The sequence below is a fragment of the Zosterops lateralis genome (assembly GCF_965231275.1).
Source record: "Zosterops lateralis genome assembly, chromosome: 13".
NCBI classification, from domain to species: domain Eukaryota; kingdom Metazoa; phylum Chordata; class Aves; order Passeriformes; family Zosteropidae; genus Zosterops; species Zosterops lateralis.
The window spans coordinates 5919702-5945818 of NC_139773.1; the positions used below are offsets into that span (position 1 = coordinate 5919702).

A 26117-nucleotide genomic window follows, 5' to 3' on the forward strand; every position below is an offset into this window, starting at 1 on the left:
CAAACACTTTCCTGCCTCTCCCCTTTACTTACAACATTAATGTCACAACCCTTGCATGATCTTAAATTATATATTCTTCAAGAAAGATGGAAGCAAATTGTTTGAATATGGCACCCTCCAGCATGATGATACTTTTAAAAGCCAAAATTTGCGTTTTGTGAATGGATATTTTGGGAAATTGTGGATTATGGTCACTGTTGGATTCCGCCACATTTGCCTCCTAGATTTTCAGAGAACAATTAAATATTATAAGGTGGGATGCCAAATAATGGGGTTACACACCTCTTCCACTGAAATGCAGACAAATGAGCTGAACTTGTTCATTGAGAAGAGAAAGGCTTGCAGAGTTAAAGCTCTAGAGACGGGACGGGAATTGCCGGGTGCTCCAAGGTGGGTGTTTCACTGCGGGTTTGCGGTGCCGGGGCGGGCTGGACCAGAGCCGGGGAGTGCCACCGCTACCACCACTGCCACCACCACCACCACCGACACTGCCACCGCCACTGCCACCGCCACTGCCACTGCCACCACTGACACTGCCACCGCCACTGCCACCACGACTGCCACTGCCACCACTGACACTGCCACCGCCACTGCCACCGCGACTGCCACTGCCACCACTGACACTGCCACCGACACTGCCACTGCCACCGACACCGCCACTGACACCGCCACTGCCACTGCCACCGACACTGCCACTGCCGCCACCGCCACTGCCACCGCCACTGCCGCCACTGCCACCGCCACCACTGCCACCACCACTGCCACTGCCGCCACTGCCACCGCCACTGCCACCGCCACTGTCACCACTGCCACCACCGCTGCCACTGCCACCGCCGCTGCCACCGCCACCACTGCCACCGCCACTGGCCACCACCACTGCCACCGGGCCCGGCCTGCGCTCGGTCACCGGGACACGGACAGGGCCACACCGAGCTCCAGCCACTGCCCCAGACACAGCCACAGACACAGCTACAGACACAGACAGACACAGCCACAGCCCCAGCGAGCCCTGGCCACAGCTCCAGCCACAGCCACACCGAGCCCCAGCCGGCTCAGCCACAGCCCCATCCACAGCCCCATCCACAGCCCCAGCTGGCTCAGATACTGCCCCAGCCACAGCCACAGCGAGCCCCATCCGGCTGTGAGCGGCAGCCCTGGGCAGGGTCGGGGTACCACTGCTGTCTGTGCAGTACACTGACTGCACTACCCCCCTGTGGGATTTTAGGCAAAGAAATGAAAACTGCATCTCCATCTCACTTACGTTGCAGACAGGCGCTGAGCTTTCTCGGGCTGCAGCAGTTCAGGGCACACCCAGAAGGAGAACCTGGAAGTTCTCAAAGCATTTCTAATAAAAAAGAAAGGTACCTGCGGGGTTAGGTGGAGTGACTCGATGTTTTTGTTTTAATAAAATGTTTGCTCCGTGTAAGTATCAGAACTTTTCATCAGATCTAATGGTAGATTTCTCTTTTATGCAGCTTTCAGAGACAAGTGTATGTTTTAATGTAGTTAATGAATATTTGAAGAGATTAAAACTCTGGTGGTAGGTGTCAACAGCTGCAGTTCAAGCCGTTGGATGTGTGCACAAATTATGTACTAGATAAACCTGGCAAACTGTGAGTGCTTTATCAAAGTCTTGTGAATGTAGTAAATTTTGGATGCAGTCCAAAGGACTCGCACTGAACATGATTTAATAGATTTGAACAACTAAACCAACAGATACAATGTACTTTACCAATGTGCAAGGCAACAGATTCAAAGGCAGTCTTAAAGGGTGCAATATTATCTTTAAAGTGTTTCTAGATATTTTTTATTTATGATTCCCTCCCACTACCCCCCAAAGCAAACAAACAAACAAACAAAATAGAACTTTTCCTATCAGTGGAAACATGACTTTGGAACAATGCTCAACTTTCATAGCTGCCTCAAGTTACCATTGTCAATAGCTGGCAAGACACATAATCCGACCAAAAAGATAAATACTGAAGGAAATTGAAGTTGGCTTCATATATATGTAAGTCACAAGGTAGGAGAGGCTAAAAGCTCAGAGCACTTCTGAACTTGGTTGAGTTATATGTTTCTATATGATGAGTCTCACATTCCTGTTGTGAGTTAAAAGAGGGTCTTGGGTTGTTTAAGTAGGTACTGTACACAGGCACATGCTCAGGAATTTCTGTTACAGTTAATACACAGATGCAGATGGATGTTTGTGCATTGACAGGATTTACAAGGAGTACAGATTGATGGTAAAATGACACAGGAATTCATGGCAGTGAAATCCCATCCACTCACAATGCACAAAGGGTACAGTCACATGAAAAGCCACGTGTGAGTGGTCCCGTGATAATTAAGAGGTTGGGATAAGGTTGGCTCTCTGTGAAATTTCAAACCTCTTAGTAGGAAGACGTTTCTTGAAGTTAATTAGCCAAAGGGTAACTCTTACCTTTCACTTCCCAGAAGAACTTCCTTCTTCTTTTCTTAACTTTCTGCACAGTATTTGTGGTGTCTGCCAAGATAATTCTGTGTATTGTGTCATTTAACTCTTTGAGAAATATATGTTCTCCTTATCAGCAATTTTCTGTGATTGCCTATAAGCCTATTATTTTTTTTTTTTACTGCCATTATCCATCCCCACTCCTTTTTGAAATCTCCATTACAAATTAGTATTTTTATTTTCTAATGTTGTAAGAAAGGGTGTGGGTAAATGTCAGTAAATACCAAGTTAAGGGATGGTTATGGCACATTGCTTGGTAGGGTCTCATAACTGCTGAAACTGACAGCAGCACTTGGAAGGTGTTAAAACCACTCACCTGCAGTGTGAAAGGGGAGGAGATTCTAAGCAGGCTCCTTAAATCATTTCTGTGGCCCAATGCACATTTGATTATATGCAAGGAAACACCTCTCCCTTTGATTGTCATCCTTGGTTCTGGGGAGGTTTGTATTCTATCCCATCCTGTGAGGTGGTTTGGATAGGTTTGATTGATTGGTTTTCTGGGAGGGCTGTGCTTTTGCTGGTTTTTTTTTCTTTTTTTCTTCCACCCAGTTTCACAGATTGTTCTTTTCTTCATCCAGCTTGGAAGTGAAATAGGGAAGGCTGCTGAAATGTCAAATATTTTAATGCAGTGGAGAAAATCTTGCTGACTCTGTGAAGTAGAAGAGTAGGTTGTTCCAGTTGAAAAATTAATATCTATTTTGCTGTATGCAGGGTTACTAGAGAGTTTTTTGCTAGAAAGGTCTATAGTGCTTTTAAGCCCCTTCTGGGAAGGCAATTTGACTTTTAGAATGCAAGACTGACCGAGCACTAGTACACCTCATCAGGCTTTTGAAAGTTTCCCTGCCAAATTCATGTTATTCAATCCCAGTGTTAACTGTGTAGCCATTTCAGTTATTCATTTTGCCCTGGATCTTCTGGAGGGAAAATGATTGTCACGTTTTCACATTTTCATATCAAAGACACCACTGCCAAAACGACGTGCCTTTCAGTGGGCTGTATGCACCTAAGCTCTTAAATAATCTGCAAAACAAGCTCTTAAAGTCACTTAAATATTTAGCAGGTTTTGCACTATGTGCTACAAATGATACTTCAAAAGAAATGCATCTATGAGTTGCAGTAAGAGGTGTTTTGAAAAAGGCATTGAAATGAGTTGAAAGCAGAGTTAATAATGCAACCTGCCATTGACAATGAAGATACAAATGAACTGAAAAAAACTGAAAACATATGCATGGACTTTAGGCACTCTTTTTAACAACAATCTCCAGAAACACTCAGGGTCCTTCTCTTTTTTTTTTGCAAAACTAAATCTATCATGTTATCTTTCCTGTTTCTCAAACGAGGTGCAGTTTATAGAAGGGATTAGTGGAGTGTACATTGCTTTTTTGGTGCTTTTGTATCCCGTAGCAGTGTTTTTTTGAGACTCTGTCACTTCACGCAAGGTTGGTGGATGAAAAGATTATTGTGGAGTGAAAAATCTGAAAGAGAGTACATCTGGAAAAAACCCCACGATGATAAGAACTTGAAACCATGTTGTTACAATCCATGTTACAGGCAGAGCCTCCATCTTCAATAAGTGATATAAGCAACTATTGCCTCAGTATGGCTGGTAATGAAGAGTCAGGTTGTAGGCAGTGAGACATTTGCTTCCCTCTCAGTTCAGAATTAGTAAGTCCTGTGTTAGGGGATCTGTCCAAATGCCTGGTGGTGGTGCAGGATGTGTACCTAACGTTTAAAGGGATGCAGCTTTTACTGAATGTGCTAAAATCTCAAACGGTGTGAAGTGTTGCAGATCTAGACTAAAAATCTGTTTTCAGAAGTGCTTCCCATCTTATAACAAGCCAATTTTACAGTGTTAAGTAGTGAAAACCGTGAATAAGTTTGAGAAAACCTCTTAAATCTACTGACAACTGTGAAACTGCAGGAGAGGATGAAGTTTAGCTCAGCTTTAGTGCTTTCTTCCTCAGGACTAACTCAAAACTATTACATACAGAACTTTTGTGTGATACTTTCCCAAGTACTCATCTTTTAATGCCTTCCATTTAAAAAACTAAACACTCAAATCATGAATCAATCATGGAATTCTCTTTTGAAGATATTACAAGTGTTTTGGGATTTCCTAAACCAAATTTATTGTTGTTTGACTTTTAAGAGAGGGTGGGGAATATTTAACCTGTCCAGTTACCTGTGAACAATCTGCATTTTCTTAGCAGCAGGATCTGTACTTTATCTAACTGCACATTTCTTACATTCTTGTCAGTCCTGTCCCATTCTAGGCAGTTTTCAATTATCTGGCTGAGAGCTCTTTATCTGTGAACAGCAATGTTCTCTTGTTTCTCTTCACTCCACTGCGTTTCAACACGTAACCACTTGTAAAAGGAAAGATACAGACAGTGGTTGACAAAGTTTTGAAATGTATGGATTTGGGTATGGTTTTAATAGTGTTTTATGTCCTCTTTTCCTCCCTCCTTGCCACTCTCCCACCAGGCCTTTGATTTATGCAGTATTTCCTTACTGCAAGGACCTCTTTCCCACCTGAAAATTCTGGTGCATTTTAGATGCCCAATATATGATTATAAATTTACTAAAATAAGAACTTCCCAGGTGTCTGAACATTTGAGATTATTTACAAACAAATGAAAGTGCGCTTGGGTAATCCTCCCAAGAGCTGGTAGGGTTTCTGTGTGTTCACAGTAATTGTGATGCACTGATAGTACTTAGAAATAAGGATCAGTTAAATTTATATTTAAAATGCTGTTTAACTCCAGATTTCCTCCTTGACTGTGGGCAAGGCATTTCACTTCATTGTGAGTAGGTTTTCCATCAGTATTAGAGGACACAACGCTGCTCTTCAGGCCTTTTCTGCAAACTATGAGCACTCACAGAGTCATCCTTGCATTGCTCCCAAAATGCAGAGTGTATTAATAATATTACTTTAGAAGTTTAGTACTTTATAAGTTGGTAACCCAGTTTCAGTTATTTGAATTTTATTAACACAAGACTTTAAATGAGGTTGTTTGATTTATTGTTGTACAAGTGGCATACCAGGAATACAAGTTAAAAAGGCAAGTAAGTCTAACATCAGATTTGCCTTCTTGGGAATCAAACCAAGATTTTGAGTTCCACAGTGTTTCTGTAGAGCGCTTTGGTAATATTGAAATCCTGTTGCAAAAAATAGTGTGCGTACAGTTTATTCCTGTAACATGCACTGGATATTCATTTTGAATTGCTGTAAAGTCTCAAGAATTGGAGTAGAGATGACTAATGTAGGTCTGTATCCTGGAAAATACTGAATAAGCCGTGTTAATTGTTTTTCTCCTTTCTTTTTGTAGGATTTGTGTGTGATTGTCATTGTGTTGTACCACAGTGAAGAGGAATTTTTCACTTCAAGATACCTTGCATTAAAAGATCATGGTAGACAGTTTAATAGTTTCTTTGAGGTAAGTGATGCAATAAAACATTTAAGATCTTACTTAACATGCTCTTAACACACTGCAGTGAATTTCCATTTGGTGGTCTCTTGCTCTGCTGTTAAAAGTGTCTGTATCATAGGAGGGTAAATAGAAATCTTGTCCCAAGACCAAATACTCAAGTATATGCATACCAGACATAGCATTCTTTGGTGATAGTGAAAAAAGAAAGTTCTCAGTGTTTGTTCATGCTTAAGGCATCTGTCAGTGTGTGCCAATGTGATGCTCTGTATTACTGGAAAGTTCTGTGTTTTTTGATGAGGTTGTACAATTACAGTCACTGGGCTTAAATTGCTGATTTACATGTTTTAGTACCTGTGCTGCAATTCATTCACGGATTTGTCTTATACATTCCTGAAACAGTTTGCCAGTGGGCAAACATGGGAAAGACCTTTCAAAAGCTTTCCTAACAAAGGAAACATTCAGCTGCTCCTAAGCTGGTCTGTCTGGTTCTGTCCTGTCCTTGGGTGAGCAGATTCAGAGCAGACAGGCAGCCCTGATGCCACACAAACAAACAAACACAGGCTGACCTCCTGCAAAGAGTGACAGCTGAGTGCTCTGTCTTTGGGATGGAGTTACTGTAACCCTCTGCTCCAGCCTTGCTTCTCCTGAGTTTGAGACATCAATATCTGAATTGCAATTTTGGCACCTTTCTAATATGCCAGGGCAGATTTTCCAGTGAAATGGATCTGTCACACATTACTGGCACTACCAGTGTTGTCTTTCCTGTTGAAAGATGACCTGCACAGCTCCTCCCAAGTTGTCCCAGACTTGGGCTCTTCAGCATGTTTGGGAGGAAGTTGGGAATTTGAGACAAGAGCCATACTGCACTAGTCAATACTGATCACCTGTATCTGGACAATCCACACTTGCCCATAATATTCCTCCATGAAATGTAGCTACTAAGGGCAGCAACATGTGAGAGATCTGCTTTGGTACCCTCTAGCTTTATTCGTCAGAGCTAACACTCACTGCACTGACTAGGAAGAACTCTTAGAGGTGTTCCTAAACAAGCTGTTAAATTGCACAATTCTTCATGCTACTCCTACAACGGACCTAATGTTGCTTTGCTTTGTGCTTGTGCCTTCCCCTCTTCCCCAGCTGTTTATATTTAGTTTTATATTTATGTTTATATTTTTGTTTTTTTATATTTCTGGCAATTGGTGTTGCCAGTAAGAGAAAGTGAGACAGTTTAAAGTCTGACTGTGCTTCAAACTGGGTGTTGGCTCCAAACAGTGCCTTAACTGTGGGAGCAGGGGCTGTACCAGCAAGGCTCTTGGAGGCCTGAGTTACACAGCCACCAATCAGCTGCAATTGGTACCTCACCTGTTCAGGTACACTTGAAAAGTTTTGCCTTATTTTGAGAAGCACTTGTTCTTTTTGGCTTTTCTGCACCACTGTGAGAATACCTGGACCAACCCCACTGAAATTGGAGAAGCCTATTTTTGTAGCTTGGGAGGCTTAAAGTTAGTCACGCATGACAAGTAAAAAAGCCTAGTCCAGAGAAGTTGGCCAAAGCAAGCTGCTGAGGGAAATAACATTAAAAAAAATTAAATTGCCACACACTGATTTGAAGCTAGGGGCTTACCTCAGGATAGCTTAAGTATTCCTGGCAAATTTCCTGTGTGCTTGAAATAGTAGCTTGATACCATTGTTTCTGACAGATCCAATTGCAGATACAGAAGCAAATTTAAAATCTATCTTTATTGTCCTTGAGGCACATACATACAGATGGTAATTGCAGTGCAACCTCCTTAAAGAATGGTCAGGAAAAGCCTGGCACAGAGTAATCACACTATACTAGAAGTTTGCATTTTAGAACTGAAAACTTTAATCTGGTAAGTAATTTGCTTTGAAGATTACAGTTCTCATTCAGCTCAGAACTCACAACCTTGTGCATGATTTCAGAAGAATTTACAAGAATTTACACATGGAAATCTGTAGACTGTCAGACTGATCAGAAAAATCCTGTCCTGTGAGGATGAAAGCATTCATTTCCTTATGGAAGGTCTGAACTTACTTTCACGTGTTCTGAGGGATTATAGGGAGCAGAAGCCATAAGGGAGCAGAGGTGGATAGGAAGATTGTGAAAAGGAAGTTCGATATAATTTGCAGAGATTGTAGGCTGGGCCTGTCAGACACTGCACTCCACCTGCTTAGATGCTTGTCATTTTCCATTGAGAAGAGTTGGGAGATCACTTTAACACTTAGGAAAGAGATAGGGAGGTTATCTGAAGACAAATTTGATGCTGTAATTTTGCAGTTTGGAGGTTTGAGTTCTATTTCTGCCTTTAATTTCAGGTGTGATTTGCAAATCAGTTTATTCATTTGTGCCTTTGGCTACCACTGTGTGATTCGGTCCTGCTCTGAACTGCATGTTTTGACTCCTGCTGTGATTTTATAGCATCTTACACTGGCTCTCATTTCAGCCACCTCCACTGTATTTTGTTTTATCACAAATGATAGCTTTGCGAAATACCAGACTTCCTTCTAACACACTTTTTAAAGGGCTTCTTTTTTTTATTTTCCTAAGTTGATGTGGCAGTAAAGAAGTGATGACTTTTTCTAGCCTTTAAGTGGTTTATTGCTTTGATAGAGAGGGGCATAGATGGTGAGGGGATGATAGGCCAGGTACAATCAGTACTTACCTAATGCTTCTTTTTGCAGTATATTAGCAAGGACAAACACAGAAAACACAAGATAAACATTTTCCCTAGTAGAAGAATATTTGTATTGGTGGTAATTAAATGCTTAGTATTAAAAAAAACAAACCCCTTTCTCTTTAGGAGGTCTTTCTCAGAAAATACCTGAAACAATAAGAAATGTTTAAAGGGTTGCTGGGTAGGGAGCAAGGGATGGAGCTGTGAATAGGAAATACAGCTGGATTTTGTCTGTTGCATTAGTCTGTAGATGTATGTTGTATCCAAATTCATCAGTTTTACTTCTGCATTGAAATTCAGTAAATCATTAGCAGCTTTCCCCCTTATAGAGGGTCTGAAACATCCACTTTGTAGACTGAAAAGTTAAATTCCTGATACCTTGATCCTATTTGCCACACCTGTCCATGTTTTCTGGTGAAGGGGCTTGTTTTGTTAGAAGGAGACAGTCTCTGTTGCAAATCATAGCAAACAAAAGACTGAGCTAACTGTGCCTAAGTTGTAACAGGCTCCTGGGAGTCACTGCAGTGGTGAGGCTTGACAGAACAGTTTGTTTGGGCTTGGTTCCCATTATGACTCTTTTCAGACTGAAGATGTGGGGACTGGGGTGATGCTTGGCTGCTTATCCTGAGTCTCTGGTGCGTTGTGTTCACTACTTTCCATATTCTGTGCCCATTAGGTTATTCAGTTTTCACAAGTGTTAGGCAGCTGGGGAAGAACCTATTTTCTCTTTCCTGTGTGCTGGAGGTGGAGTTCATCTGTAAAATGAGGAGCCAGAGCTAGAAGCAGATGTGGTCCACAGATGGGTGAATTCTTACTTGGCACTTTAGAAAACTTGCAAAGCTTATGTCAGTTTGAGACCGAATGCTGAGGTGTTAAAATATGCACTGCCAGGAATTCTTGAATTTAAACATGAAGTTATATGAAACATTATCAATGGATTTGTCCAGCTTTATAGCTGGACAAATCTGTGTATGAACCTGGTTCATACATTCAGGTATGAGCCTGCTGTGAACAGAATCTGATAGGAACATTTCATACACTTTAGTGAGTCAGCTTTGGTTAGCAATGGTATTCATTCAAGTGTTTAAATCTTTTCTTGCAGTGTGAAGCCCTGTAAGATATTGTAGATGTGTGGTTTGTATTAGTGGTAATTATCTGTTCTGTTTCACTGTTTGCCTTTTCAGACTTCTCAGTTCCCTAGCAGTGCTGGGATTTCAGCTTGTCATCCCACAGCCTTCAATTGAACACAGAAAGGTAAGCATTAGGAACATTCAGACTTTGTGTACTGAAAGGTAAATGTGAAAACATTAGAGTAAGATGTGTAAAGCAATGCAATCAGAATAAACTTCTGGGGAAAAATGGCTTCTGTTTGTGCATATGGGGCTTTTTTTTCTAATAAATATGTGTGTGGTTGAAAGAGGCTCTTCATGGTTAATTAGCTGAGTAATTGTATGGAGTATTATAGGTCACAAATAGTAAAACTTTGGAGCATTTTCATCATGCAAGACATGGAAAAAAGAATTCCTGTGAGTGAGAGCAGACACGGAGTGAGTAGAGAACCACTCAGTTGCTCATAGGCAGCTCTTTCTCTTGCAGAGATAGAAATGTCTGAAACAGAAGCTGCACCCAAACCACTCTGTTGCTATTCAAATTGCTAGAGATTGGAGCTGAGAACTGCTGGAATTTCCTGTTGTGCTCCTGTGGATGGTTCCACAGGAACTCATCCTAGACGTTGCCATCTCTAAGAAGGCTTGCAGCCTGCACACATTCCACCCTGCTCAGCATTAGTGAGATCTTGGCTGGAATTCTTGGGTTTTTGGACTGCTTTTCAGGAAAGTAGTGGACAATCTGGAGAGAAACAGAAAGCAGCAGGGATTATCTTTAAGAGATTTAAAAATCTTACCTCTGAGAGAAGTTTGAACAAATTCATATTGTTTATTCTAAAGATTGCAAGACTGGTGCTGGAGGCAGATAATCTTCAAATACTTTTGAGTACTAAAAAGAAGACTGTTTTTTTCTGTTTGGTGGAGCAGATGAGAAGAAATAGGTTTAAACTGAGGCAAAGGAAACATAGGTTTGACATTAGAAAAAACTTGTCATGGTAAGGATATAAAGAAGATCACACTGACAATAATATTTAGAATTTCCATGATGTAGGTCTCTGTGAATATGTTGGACAAATGTTTATCAGGAACAATGTGCAGGTGTTTCTGATTCTGCCACAGACCTGAGGCAAAACCCCTTGAATGCTGTTCTGTGTCTTCACACTCCTCACATTCACTTCATATCAATTTTGTTCTCATGTCCTAATATCTGTTGGTATCTCATAGCTATTGGTATTCAAACACAACCAATTAATTATTGAAGGTATCAAATAACCTATTTAAAAACAAGTTTGCTTTGAACTATAGATATTTAAATAATAATCCAAGATGTGTGGGGTTTTTTTTTGAAAACTATACTGTTAAAAGGAGATAAAAGGCAAGTTTGCAGGGTTTGCTTTTTTTTTTTTTTTTATGGGCATGTGGCACTGTCTTTAGAGTAAAAAGTTATTTGGACAATAGCCTTATAGGTATGGACTAGAAACCTGAAGCTGTCTGATTGTCAGAGTTCCAGAAGCCCACAGAAGTCCTGTTAACTCCTTGTGCAGCCTATTTGTAAGACAAGTTAAATGAGGTCAGTAAAGATGCAGTCTGAAACTGGCACAGTCCAGCCTGCAGCAAGCTGTCCTATTATAAACTGCAGGATAATTTAATATTTTTGCCTATCTTACATCTCTTCTCTTTTGTTGTGCAGTTGAGATGGTCGTGGCTGCTGCTCTGGTTTCAGTACTCTGTCTGATTAGAGATTCTTTTGTAACACTGACAGTGGAGAGATGCTTCAGTCCAACTTCCAAATGGCCTTAGGGGGAATAAATCTACTAACTAAAATAGAGTAACTCAGAGAAACAATTGCTTCATTCTGGGAAGCCCCGGAATTAATTTAGATAAAATCAGATTCTTTGTTTTCAATTGAATGAGAAATGCCACGGGTCTGGAGTGTGTTCTATACTAGTTAAAGGGACTTCAGGGCATGGTAACCACCTTAGAGACTCCCTTTTACTGAGAACAAGGCACGAGTTCCCTGGTGACAATCTCCCAGCCCCAAGGCTGGCTCTCATTCTCAGCTCCCACCCTGCGGGAGAGGATTCTATTCATGCCAAACTGTGTTTAGACTGGAACTCTGTATTTATTACACTTTCCACAAACCTTCTGCCCCACCTATAAGCTGCAGACAAGGGGGGCTGTTAGTAACTCTGAAGGCCAAGTCAGACATGTTTCTGAGTGTGAGTTCACAGCTTTGTAACTCTGGAAGTTCTTTCTATTCTTTTCCTGCAGTAACCCCAACATACATTTGCTGACATCTCCTGTGTATTTCTGGATGGATGTCTCTGCTGTTTGGCAGAGTTCTTTCTATATGAGAGGAGTTCTGTTGTGCAGAAAGAAAGAAAGGGAGAGGAGGAGGACAAGGGATTTGATGAACAATTTTAACAAAATATTGAATAATGAAAGTGGTGTTTGCTAACTTTCCTACACACACTCAAAGGGCGCAGTACAGGGAATCAACTAGAGCTGAAGGCCAATGAAACATTAGATCATAGCCCAATTCTTACTGTGTGTTTATTTTGCATTAAGCTAAGCATGACTGATGCTTGAACCTGCAGTATTGGAGAGTGTATGGAATCTGTGTTGTGCACCCTTCATAGGGTTATTTAGCCTCTATAGATAGACAGGGAAATAAAACCAGAGAACTGGATTTGGGTATTTGGCTGAGTAATTCATTGAAATATTTCCAAATAGTCTAGATTTTTTCTTACAATAAAGGTTTTGGGAAAACTTGGTGAAACCCAGGGCAATTCCCAGAGAAGTTGATGGAAATCCAGTTGTAAGTCTAGGCACCTACGGTTCAGCTGAAATGTTCTTTTAAGACTTGAGTACACTTAAAAACATCCTGAGACACTATTTTATGGGGTTTTGTTTGTTTTGTTTTGTTTTAAATCTTGGCAGTTGTTAATATTTTATTTCTTCTTTTTTTTTATCAAATCCATGTTTAAAGTCACACTAGTTTCTCAGGCTCACACAATGTAGATTTTTCAACAAAAATCTGTGGTTCACTCTTATTTGTAGGAGTTTTTTATTTCACTTCAGTTTATTACAACTGTTTAAAGCACCATTTGGCTACTTCTGACTTAGTGTCATGTTTAGGAGCTTAACATGAGGAAAGAAGTTGACCTATCGAGCAGCTTTTCTTTTTTTTTTTTCTTTTTTCTTTTTTTTTTTCTTTTTTTTTTTTTTTTTTTTTTTTTTTTAATTTAGGGCAAATTTCATCAACAAAATCTGGAAGAGCAGAACTCAGGAGGTTGCTTCCTCAGATGCACTGACAAAAATCTGTTTCTGGCATAACAGCATGAGACTGATAGCTGGAAGAATGATCCAAATTACTTTCATAGCATGGAAGTGCACATATTGGAATTAAGACTTGGGGAAATGATAAAACCAAATGGGAAAGTTGTGGGAAAAGGTTTGATTTATTTATTCCTCATGCATAGTATATAATTTCTAATATCAAGTGTACTCTGTGAGGCCAAAATACTCTTCAATAATAGGATAAAAGGGGGAAATGTTATGTGAAACAAAATAATTGTCACTTGCTTTTTAAAATGAGCCAGTGTCTCTGCAGCTGGATAAACTGAAATCTTTCCTACTATTTGAACAATTAACTTGCCTTGTCCTCACCACTAGACATCTGAGCAGCCCTGCTGCTGCTCATGATGCAGTCAAGCTCTCTGTTCTCCCTCCCTGTGCTTATTTTATTGAAATTTAACCTTATCTGATAAGTGTCATACTGTGGTGAACTGAAGGTTAAACTGCAAACAGTCCTTCTCCTAGACAACCATTGCAGTCTGTACTCCCAGTTTTCCAGAAGTCACTCCTGGGTGGATTTTTGATTAATCATATGTTTCTATGTTAAGAAAGTAAACTGTAGTTATATCTATGCCTTATTCATTTTAGCAAAACTGGTAATGTAAATAGTAGCAAAGTCTGTCCAAATCAAATTTCTGACATGAATATTGCTTTGTTTTAACATCTTGCTTCTGTTATGGCACTAAATAGGAGTGTTGAAGCAACAGAATTGCTTTGAATTTATGCATCTCTTTTTGTCACTCAGTTGTAGATGAGTATTGAGTTCAATGGAGGTGCAGTGTCTTAACAAACTGATTTTTATTGTATGGAAGCAGTGTCAGGATTTATTTTTACAAGTTTTTCATTGGGGCAGTACAATACTGTTAAAATTTTTGAGCCTCTTTGGGCTCAGTGTAATTTCTTTCTGCTGGCTCAAAATTAAGGAAGAAATAAACTTGATGTTATCTCTGTCAGACACACAATGTTTCTATGAAAAGCAACTATTTATCAAGTGCATGTGACTATACTCCTCACAGAATTTGGAGATTAATGTGCTTTGGGATGTGTGTTGGGATTTGTTTGGGGTTTTTTAGCTGTTTTTCCTCTCTCTCTTGTGTTGGATTCAAATACCCTTGTGGAGGGGTCATCACTGCTAAGTCAAGACAAATAAGGAACAGCTTCCAGGAGCAGAAGCAAGAGCTGAGGGAAAGGTGTGGAACAGGGGGAAGGAAAAGGTGGGCAAGATCTCCCATTTGGTCATGGTGAGCAGTTTGGGGAGTTGAGCTGCTTGAACACACTCTAAGAGAGTACAGTGTGAAGCATTAAGCAAGTCTGCTATATCTTTGGAATACTGCAGGAAACTGGAGTAAGACAAAGTAGTTGATACCTAAGCTTGGCTTTTGGCCAGGCAGCAGGACCAAAGCCTAACAAGGTGTAAGGAGCACCTGGGACCTCCACCACAGCTGGTCACCACCTTGCTTTTAAATGAGCTCCAGAGCTCCCTTGGAAGGGAGGGCTGTGTTCTTCCTTGCAGTCCAGGCAGGGGGAAGCTCTGCCCCCTAGTCAGCATGACTCAAGTGTGTAACTTGTCAGGATTTGCTGAACTGGAACTCAGCTCTTGCTGACAGAGCCACTGCAAAGTCACCAGGGTCTGCCTGGCTGGGCTGTGTGACCAAACTGGATTGCACTGGAGAGGAAAAGTCACTGTGCATTTGCACAGCTGCTGTTCCTTTGTAACAAATGGTTCCAGGTGTCACCCCTTCTTTTCTGGGAATGGTTTTGTTTATAGGATAACTGCTGTCTATTTTGGTTGTATTTTCATACACATCACCTGTATAAAACACTTCCAACTGCAAGGGAGTCCATATTTCCTTGCAGTTTTTCACTGGTCAGTGTATTTGCTTGCCTTCAGCACAGATGCTTGACTTTAACTGGACAGATATTCATCTGCTCCTTTCATAACCTTTGGTAAAATAGAGCCTTTCTAGCTGATGATGTTACTATTCTCAGTGCAGTATTCCTTAGGAAACAGGAGATGTGATTTAGACCACGACACAACTTTTCCTTTAAAATAAGCCTGTTAGTACAACAGAATATTTAGAACTGTAGCTGAGAGAGTTTTCTTGCTATCTCTGTAGTGTTACTAATTCCCTATCCTTGATGTTGTGGATTAAAGTGGTTAGGAAATAAAATTCATCTTTGTTTGGGGAAAGGAGACAATATTTTATGTGAATATACTCCTTGAAAAACCAAGGCCAATGTTTTTGTTGTATTTAACTTGCTTTATCATGGGCCTCTGAACTTTTATTTTTATCTTTAAATTAAAAAATACTGACTTCTTTAAGCTCACAGCAGGAATTCTGTGTTTTTCTGGAAGAAAAGATGAAAATATCACAGTTACAGTTGGATTCCAGTGCAGGTGAGCTTAAAGGGTCATAGATCAGTTTCTCATCTTCCTTCAGAGCAATTCTACATGCTGGTTCTGTCCAAGCTTTGGATGAGAGTGATGATAAAGATGAGAAGCTTTTTGGATTCACTGATGAGTTCTTCTGTTAGGGAATGTTGCATTCTATTTTATAACAGTTTGTCCTCTCTGCTTCTGGAGTGATGGGTGGATGACTCACTGAGAGATTTGGAGAGGTGTTACAGCAATTACAGAATAAATAAAATGTGGATCCCAAGGAATTTTTCAAAAGTGTAGAAATAAATGGAATGGCAACAACTTTGTCACAGCTGTAGATGAATGACCTGAAGGACGCCAAGGGCAGTGTAAGCTTAGTGACCTAGGCCACAAATGACAGTGAATGGGGAGAGAATACTTTTAAAAATAAAGAAGCCTAATTTGTGATATAGCGAGGGCCTGATTGGTATCATCTTTACCTTACTGTAAATGAGAAGCAATCCTACTGTGGATAAGGAATGGTTGTATAGAAGTGAGGTCAGGAGTGAGCTGTCAGTTACTTGAAAGCACTTAATGGTCTCACAGAAGAGTGCAAAGAAACTTCTTCCTTAAAACACTAATCTCCCAGAGTGCAATGGAGGTGGTCTTGGTGTGAAAAAATTAGCCAGACTTGGGAGAAGCTTCAAGCTTTGTTGGCACAAAAACTGTTCTGAACCTTTTTTCCGAGCTGTTTACTTTCTAGACTATTCAAATAATGTTAAGGTTTCTTCAGATGTGGTCTGAGTTGGTTGAAGGGGCAGTTAAGCTGTCCAGGCACTGTAACTCCCTTCAGTGATTTGTGAATACAAAGGTCTTCTATTTCCAGGCTTTTTAGCCCTTTAATCTTCACAGGCACAGATGTTCAGACAGAGATTTTATACAAAGAACGGAAACTCAAATCGTTTAAGCTGGTAATATTTACACTTACCATGTACTGTAAAATTCAAATGGTTTACTACTTCTCTGATTAAAGGCTTCCAAAATGCACTGAAGGATTAAAAAAGCTGAGCACACGAACAAGGCAGACGTACACATTGTGTCATGATGTTTTGTTTGGCCTCTGGTCCATTTTTCTGCTAGCCTTGAGAGAAGTTATCTGCAAGTTTGGGGGGTGGAGCTTGGTAGATTTTTTTTTTAATCAAACCACCAATGTCCCACATGTTTCTTATAAGAGGGATAAAAAATATTGTTTTTTTAACAATTGTTGTTAAAACAATTATATAAAATGGACAATTATATAAATTAAAACAATTATATAAAGCATATATAAAATGGACTGTAAGGCCTTGCTGCTGGGAAATTGTCATAGCTATATAGATATGGACTTTATTGGAAATCAGCTGAGCTAATGCTGGAAGATTATTCCTTTAAGATGCTTAGATTGGTGAAAGAATTACAGGATTTCCATAGTTGTGTTTACAACACTGGCAACAAAATAAAATAATGTTACACTTGAACAGGTGCTAAAACTAAACTATCATTTCCTCAGCCCATTCAAAATTTGGCATGCTCTGCCCTGAGCAGCAGTTCAGGTCTCATTTCTGGGAGTCTGACTGGTTTTGTTTTTACACTCTTGAAATTTTAAGAAGGTGAAGTCCAGCTCTTACCCTGTGGCATGATCATTGATCAGTTATATTCACAAAAGGTGAACGTTCATGAAGAATGCTGTGTTCATCTCATCCCTAGTAGGACACATGCATTTTAAAGACTATTAATATTCTATTTTACTAGTGTTTTGAATCCTCAGTCAGTCTGAGCCTGGCTCTGGTAAAAGCTGCATGTACATCCTTTGTGACAGACTGTGCCCTAGTGAAATCTTTAATTAGTCAGAGCTGTAAGATGAACAAAGTGCAACCCTGGAGTAATGGAATAAAGAAGGAGTCATGCTTTCCAAGTGCCTTGATACTCCTTTAGTAACAATGGGGACAGTTTGGTGTCATAGCCTGGGTTATCATGTGTGGGATAATAAGAAGGACCATGGAAGAGACAATGACCAAACACCTAAAGCCTGGAGGGTTTTGGAGAATATTAACAGAATTTACAGGGGTTCTCTGCTCTGAAAAGAACAGGACAAAGAGGATAGTAGCAGCTGAAAGTAAGACATGCTGGCTTCTGTTAATTCCACTTTGCATCCAGTCTATGAATATGGGTTAACTCAGTGATAGCACTGGTAGCATTTTTCTGAGTAGGTGATAAAATGTACTTCTGGATACAATTTCTTTGCCTTTGTGAGAAAGTAATACCATAAAGCTTTGAGAAACATTTATGCCTGTTATATCCCTTTCAGATGTATATTTAGGAATATGATGTAGTTAATTTGTTCATGAGTCCATTTCCACTCTGGGCATTTACCCAGAAAAAAGAATTACTGGATAATATGTTAAAAATTAAACCTATGAAATTTAATAGCATTATTGTATCTAAACTGAAATGGTAAGAAATACCAGAAATGTCTGAGTTGGTTTAGATATCTCCAGGTTTAAAGCTTGCCATTGTCTTGTATCCCTTTTCAGTTTTGAATTTGGATTTCTATAGCATGCTTAATATCTACAGAATACTTAGTAACATTGGCTGAGGCTATAACACCTTAATTATGTAGCTGGCTAAAAGGTATAGACTGTCACCAAGCATTATAATCATTATAACTGTGAAATTCCATCATTAATTCACATTTGGAGTATGGTATGCAGCACTGCACACCCGTGTAAGAATGTAGGAGTGGAAAAAGTGCTGAGAATGAGGAATTCCTTACAAAAAGAACCTGAACAGATTAGGACTGCTGAATTTCAGAAAGAGATCCTGGAACTGGATTCTGTTAGCAATTGCAAATCTGACATCACAGTATGGTGAAGAATACGGAATGATCAATCTTCATTTATCACAAAGAAAAATTTGGGAGATACAGTGAAATTGTCAGGCTGCATGTATGACCAGAGCAAAGAGAAGCACTTTTTCAAGGAAATATGTATACTCTTTTGGAAGCCAAGATTAAAAATATGCTAAAAAAATGTATTAATTGTATTCAGGGAGAGTAAATCCAGTGGTGGGTATGAAAAACAATTGCAATAAAGGTGTTTAGCTGAAGGAGGCCCTTAAATTACTGATTAGCTGTAAGCAGAAGGTCCCTGGATATCTCTGAATATTTCCTGGTTCTTACACTTTCCTAAAGTTTTGCTTCTTCCACTCAGTCAGAAACATAGTAATGAGTTAAATGGGCCTCTGATTTAAGCCTTTTCCCCCCTACTTTTCTAAGCAGTTAATTTGTATTTAAGCTCCAGTTTAACAGGATGAAGTGTCCTACAGTATTTAAAATCAGTGTTTGTCAGATCAGTGCAGCGTTGTCTGCCATTGTGTTCCCGCACAAGTTACATTTTAAATAGTTGTGGCTTTCTGTTCAAGTGACGTTTCCTCTTCAGGGACATTCTTGCATAGTACAGTTTCAACAACTGCTGCTGAAATCCTGAGATGTGGATCTTATTTCTAAATTCTGACAGAGGCAGTACTAGAAACTGGCTTTGAATTTCTATACCTTGTGTTCTCCTACTTTTTGCTGAATTTTTGATTCAGGATCAGAGTGATTGGTGAATTACATGAATTAAAGAGAAATGATTTTTCTGTTTAAAATGTCATCGATGTCAGCCTGTGGTAGTATTTTTAATTCCACATGATTTTAGGGAAAAAAAAAACACCTCAACAAACTCTTTTAGAACAAAACCTGTATGTAGTGCAGCTCCTGTGTACAAAAGTGACAAAATGCAAGAAATCTGGGGAAAAAGAATAGAAGGGGATGCAGGGCACTGGTGAGTAAAGGCAGGGGTGACCCTGAAACCACCCTTCTGAAAATCCAGCCTCAATTCCATTTGCCACTCACTGGTAGAAAGGTTGGAAGATATTTGGTACCTAACAGTCATTATGAAGAAAATTTCTCATTTAAGGAATCTTTGATAGCAGATTAATAGGGGTTGGTGCAGTTGTAGAAATTGCAAGCACTTGCACACTTGAAAGCTTGTCTTACTTTTCTACCCATTGTTTATTGTACAGCTGCATGTAGTGAAGGGTATTGTGTCCACTTCCAAGCCTTGGCTTGCAAAATAACTGAAAAACGTGTAGGAAAGAAAGAAAGAATGAAAGGGGAAAATTAAAGGGGAAAAAAATTGAGCTTGTAGAGCAAAGTATATGGTTGTGATGAAATTGCAGTAGATAAAAATCTTTTTGGTGGTGCATTTATAGTTAGAATGAGTCCAGGTCACCTAGAGAAGGAATCAGTCATGAACTATGGGGAAGTAGATTAAATGGGTTGGTTGATCTCTCTCTTTTTACAGGCTACATGATTCTGTTAAAGAAATTACTCTCATAATTTAATTTGGCAAGAAAAGTTCAGTTTGCATTTCACTTATTCCCCAGTGCAGGCTCAGACTCTTCCTTTCAGAAAATGTTCTTTTAATGGGTAATTCTTAAAGCAGGAGAAGGAGGGACCCAATGTCAGGGATCCCTGAGTTTGTGGTGTCTGTTCTGAAATGCTTCAGCTGAATCCTGCAGCTACCTGTAATTTCTTGGCTGTATCACAGAGCTGCGGCAGAATTTCTTCTTGGCTGCTAAGTTACCTGGAAATCACAGGATCAAAGGAGAATTGCCTGTGAGTGCTGTAATTCAGCTCCTCTGCCCTGGGGAAGGGTCAGTGACACCTTGTTTTGCTGGCAGAGCTTTAGGATTGCTATCAGTGCTGCCGGGACCTCCTCAGGCGATTTGTTCCCAGGCTTTGTTTGCCTTCTCTCTAAGTAATTTTCCTCCTTTAATTTGGATCACCTTTGAATAAATTTAAATCCAAGTGGTTATTTATGTGTTGGCCATAAACAAGAACAGTTAGCTGCAAAGAGAAAAGTAACAGCTCTTTGTATTTACTTATGTAAACTGTTTGGAAGTGTCATTATTGTCCCCTCTGCTTTTCATTCCTTAAACCAAGCAGCTTCAGTTTATTCTTTCATAATTGAATTCACTGAGTGGATTATGCCATCAATCACATCATCTCCTCTAAAGATTCATCTGTAGCTCATATCTTACACAAAGCAAGAAAACAGTAAGAAAAGTAAGAAAATAAAAGTTCATAGCCTGATTTGCTACTGAAAATTCCCATCTCAAAGTTTTGTTACCTTACAACTAAGTAGTATTGACGAATTTGTCTACAAGACATTATAATGTTACTTTTTTTAAAAAAAGTTTTATTTTTATGTTTTTCCTTAACTAGCTGGATTAAACTTTCTTGTGCTGTGTCTATAACTCTTTCACTATGAAGATTAGGGGGTGTGAAATTACTTTGCATTGCCTTCAGTCCTATGAAGTATCATTTTACCTGAACCAATTCTTGCTGCAATGAAGTTTGGCAGCTGGAAGGTTCTCCCTGTAGCAGGTTGACACTTTTCACTATTGAGTTTCTACTTCTGCAAAATGATACATTTCTGATGTTAGTGACAACTTGAATTGCTTGTAGGTTATAGTTTTTATTTGTTGCCTGCATGAGTGTCTTTGGCGTTTAAAAAACCCAGGTGTGCTGAACCATTGTAGAAATAATTAAGAAGTAGTCCAAACAAGTGAAACCTTGCCTGATAACAAAGAGCTATTGGTTTTACAGCAGGTAAATTTTACTGCAGACTGAATTCAGACCAGAAGAGTGTCTCTGTGTGTAGTCATTACCATTTTACAACTGAGGCAGAGCACATTCATGCATAGTGTAAGTATGGGCAGTGAATATTCACTGGAAAAATCATGAACTGAAGAATAGCTTGTTTAGTTGGTCAAAGTGTGAGCCAGTGGTGTTCTGCTATTGGATATGAAAGCAAATGTAGCAGCCAGAAAGACCTTTCTGCATGTTCTAAGTTTGACATTATGTGGTATTAGGTTGTACAGGCTATTGGATTTTAAAGGCTGATGCCAAACTGGGTAGGCACAGGAAAAAAGACATTAAATATAGAGACATCTGCTCCTGTTTTCAAATAACATGGGAGAAATGGGTAACATATCACACTAATGCAGATGCTTTTTATTAATCAGAAGTTATAATTAAATGCAGTTTTTTCTGTGATTGGTGATGAAAGTGTGAGAGCAACCTCAGAGCTGGGAAATGTTTCAGATTATGTAGACCACAACTGACTATTACACAGCAGCACCACAAACCCTGTTCTGGCTTGGCTTGTTGTATTGTAATGCTGTATTCAACCCATGTTTGCAAACCACGTTCCAGCCCAGCCTGTCATGGCTGCAGCCAGCTGGGGAGCAATGTGTGCCCTGCCAGACTGGGGCACAGCTCAGTGCTGGCTGTGATGAGAGGATAAGTGTGGAGGTGGTAATCTTTTGCTGTTATACAATAATGTTTGAGGCAAAATTATTAATGGAAGTTATGGGTTTAGGTTCTCATGCTGTGAAGGGGGAGAAATGACAGACAAGGCTGGCTTCTCAAAGCTCATTTGGAGCTAGCTGCACTAGAATAGGGCTGGAGAGGTTTGGCAAACATGTTTGTGGACAGTGCCTCTTCTTGTCTCCCAGCTGAATTGATGCATGTGTGTGCTTGTTGGTGCAAAGCTTGTTCAGAGTATTAATAACCTGGATAAATGATGCTCTTTTAAAAGAATGTTCTGCATACTAACAATTGTGAGAATTAGATTTTGGGAACCTGCTTTAGAAACTCGTGATTCAACTAGTTGGTCAAGAGAAGCATGGGGAGATCACAGGGAGATGGGTGATTGTAACTTCCTGGCTGTGCTGATACCTTTCCAATCACAAGGTCAAGATGTTTAAAATATTTGGCTTGAGGGGTTAACTCTCCTTGTGGAGAGACCCTGCCCTTCCTAATCCTTCCTAGCTTCCTTCATGAAAGGATTCCCTCCCTTTGGGGTTCCTTCTTTCACTTTCCTTGTGCTGCTGAATGCTGAGTATGGACTAAGTGGCACTGAACTCCAGAGACCAACCATTTGTCCTATCTTCTATTGAGTTTGATGGGAATTGCTGTGAATGTAGGATTGTGTGGGTCATCCTGAAGTGGTTATGTGGGGACTGGGGCAAGAGTGGTAATATAGGAGTTAACTATAGCAGCATTTTTGATTGGTTGGAAATCAACCTGTCCTCTTACGTTATTGCCTTCATAAAACGTTCCACATTAGATGGGAGCTCCTGAAATATTATTGCAACCACCAGCACTGTCCATTGTTGAAGAGTCAGAGTGCAGCAGAGCACTGAGCGTCTGCTAACCCAACTTCATTACCAAAAAATTACTTTATTTCCTGCTTTTGGTAATATTACAACACATTTCCAAGCTTTGCATGCATCATGCGATTTTTCCACCGCTGAGAACAAAGAAAAATCTATTTCTATCCAGATAGCTCAAAAAGAACAACCAAAGAATAACCAAAGCCAAAAAACCAACCAACCAAACAAGAAAACCCCCAAAGAACACCAAAACCAAAAAAAAACCCCACCAAACCCAAAACCACCAAAACCAAAAAAATCCCACCAAAACAACCTAAAAAACCCCCCCAAAACCCACAAAACAAACCAAAAACCCCCAAAACCTAACCAACCAACCAAAACCCCAAAAAACCCCAAAACAGCACAAGCCCCTCGAAACCCAGAACAACCAACCCTAAACTTTTTGAGTGGCTGATGGCTGTAGGAGACCTCCTCACATCCCGGCAGCCCTTTGACAGGCAGAGAATCAGCCAAGTGACTTCCTCTGTGGTCCTATTTCCCCTGTGACCGCGAAGTGAATGACCGAACACCGAGTTTATTGGTGCTCCCCGCCCCGCGGTGTGTCTCCTGTTCGCTAACGGTGTGTGTTGTGCCCGCAGGTCCCGCAGAGGATAGAGGAGCCGGGCGATGCGGGCGAGGACGGCGGCGGCGCGCCGGGGCTGTGGGGCAGCTGGGGCCCGTGGTCCGCCTGCTCGCGGAGCTGCAGCGGGGGCGTGATGGAGCAGACGCGGCCCTGCCTCCCCGCCTTTTACCGGGAGCGCGGGTACCGCCGCCCGGGCCGACACTTCCCGGCCTCCGAGCGGGCCCTGCCCCACCGCGAGGAGCCGCTCTCCGCCTACCCCGGGCACGTCATCTCGGCCATCCGCACGTCGGTGCCGCTGCACCGCAGCGAGGAGCAGCCGTGGGGCGGGCGGAACGGCAGCGGGCCGGGCGGGCGGGCGGCGCTGCGGGGCAGCCGCCACTCACAGGGCCCGCGGCACGGCCCCAGGACCGACAGGTACGGGGGGGGCCCTGGGACACACTTAGGGCAAACTCGTTAGAGTCCAACACTGACCTTTACGTGTTTGCCTTATGGGAAGGCTGCCCTCCCTTGACTGCTGGACACAAACGTGTCCAAGGGCAGGTGGGATTGCTCTACAACCGTGCTAAGCAGATTCTCTCACTTCCCTTTAAGATTTGTGTTATGGTTTATTGAGAGGTTTTTGCTTTTCTGCTGCACTCTCATTTGACATTTCCTTGTTTTCTTATTTGACATTAAATATCAGAACAAATAACTCTTCTATAATCGTATTCTTGACAGCCAGTTTGATATTAATTGGTTGAAAAAAACCCCAACTTTTTTTCATGAAGGATGGTCAACTACTCAAGACCCTATGTTTGCTTTTGTGTTTCTATTTATTGCCTTTTTGTTTTCTCTTCTTCCTTTTTTTCTTCCTACCACTTCTTTTAGCAAAATTTCCTGTTTGAAGAGAATAAAAAAATGTGGTTGTTTAATGTATATAATATTTTATATATATATAATATATATATATAATGTATGTAATATTTTAAACACTGAATATGTTTTTATTAATTTCATAGTAGTGGTCTTTAAGGCTGGGTGGAGCTGTGCTGTTACAAGTAATTCCAATTAATTTTGCCACTTCTTTATCCACTTAAATATCAATCTATCAGATTTTTTTTTAGTATTATGTGTGAAAGGAAAATAGATGTGTTTCCAATTTGAAGACTGAGCAGAACAGGTATGGAGATCCCCTGGGATGGAGCACCCTGTAAATGTCTGTTCTCTCTGACTTTCCTCTGAATATGTGTTCCAGCAGCTCTCTGGGTCTTTCCCTCTCAGCTCTCTTCTGGAGATGGAGGAAGAGAGTTTTTTTCTGGTAGTTGACAAAAAAACCCAAACAAAACATAAAACACCCCAGTCCTCCCCCTGAAACATAACCAACAAAACCTTCCTTCATATCATCTGCATCTTTAAGATTCCTTGTAAAGCAGTCAATTATAAAGATAAAAATATCTTTTTAAAGATATTTTGCTGTCCTTAACAACATAGGAAAGAGTATTACCTCGAGGCAGTGTTCCAGCCTGACTGGAATAAGACAGTAGAACTCTGTTGCTGATAAAGACATTCTCAAGCCCTGCAAGAAACCCTGTCCATATAAAAGAATACTTGAAAATAGAATTAACTTGTTGAACTCCTGCCTGTCTCAGGGAAGCAGGAGTCTCCAAAATTGGGACCAGCTGTTCAGATGTTGATTTTCTCAGGTGTTGCTAATTTCCTTTGTCACGGCTTTGTCTTTCTGTCAAAGGATGGCCTAGACCTGTTGAGTGTAAATTCAGTGTGGCACTGATGGTCTTACAGAAGCTCAGGGAGTGCCAGAGACAGGATTAGTAGTGTTAACATGAGTGCCTTGAGGCAAAAGTAATATTTTCTTTATTCTGTTTTCCCAGTCAATACTTTGCTGTCCTGCCCTTGTGTTGTGTGCTGTGCAGTGTGCCAGCCCCAGGCTGTGGTGCATGGCTGGGGTACTGCTGACACCAGAGCCTGGCCTTGGACCATCAGCACAGAGTGATCCAAAGGCTCTTTGCTGTAGCCCTTGGCACCTGTGTCTCCAGGGGAATCCTGGCTGGCCTGGCTCTGCTGCAGCCCTGCTGGGCTCCCGTCCCCACGGGCTGGCCCTTGCTGCTCTGGTGGCCTCTGCAGGCCAGCACAGCCTGGGATGGCTTGGGACAATCCCTGCAGCATTGGCTGGAGCATGAGGCCGTGGTGAGCAGGAAATGATACTGGCTGTGTGCAGAACTGAAGCTGTGTTATTTCCTAAGAAATGTCCTGCCATATGAAATATCAAAATGCTCACTTTCCTGTGTGATGGAGGCATTTGCTTTTGAAGATTCTTGTGCTTTCCTAAGCACAGTACAGGCTTCTGTACCACAGTTGATTTTCTACCCCCACACACTCTGCCCCTTGGCAAAAGACTGTGGATTCAAGGTCAGTGTTTTAATCTTACTTGCATAATAAGTTATTTCCATCTTGTGTTAGGAGGTCCCTGGTGGCTTTAAAGCCTGTTGTATTGCATAACTTTCAGATTCCTTGGTGATGACTGTAAAAACAGAATGAGAACAAAAAATGTTATTTGAAAATGGAATTATTTGAATGACAAACCTAATAGTTTTCCTTGATTTACAAAATCCAGAGTAAAAGCTTTCTTTACAAAGGAGATTACTGTTCCTATCAGGTATATGGAAAATGGATTTCAAAATGTGAGTTACTCTACACATGATTTTTATACTGTAGAACTGTGTTTAGTGTTCACTAAAAGGATGATATTGGAAATTCATGTCAGGCTGTTAAATAACACTTGTGTTTTCACAGTTTGT

At 40.7% G+C, this 26117-nt stretch overlaps 1 protein-coding gene across 1 annotated transcript in view; it reads left to right on the forward strand.

Moving 5' to 3' along the window:
- Positions 1 to 26117, forward strand: part of THSD4 (thrombospondin type 1 domain containing 4) — a 236975-nt gene that overhangs the window by 13906 nt on the left and 196952 nt on the right. Inside the window, exons 2-4 of the mRNA XM_083871241.1 lie at positions 5821 to 5928; positions 9803 to 9872; positions 23339 to 23736. Coding sequence (XP_083727367.1) covers positions 5900 to 5928; positions 9803 to 9872; positions 23339 to 23736 — 497 coding nt within the window. The 5' untranslated portion in view covers positions 5821 to 5899. The remainder of the gene's footprint in view (positions 1 to 5820; positions 5929 to 9802; positions 9873 to 23338; positions 23737 to 26117) is intronic.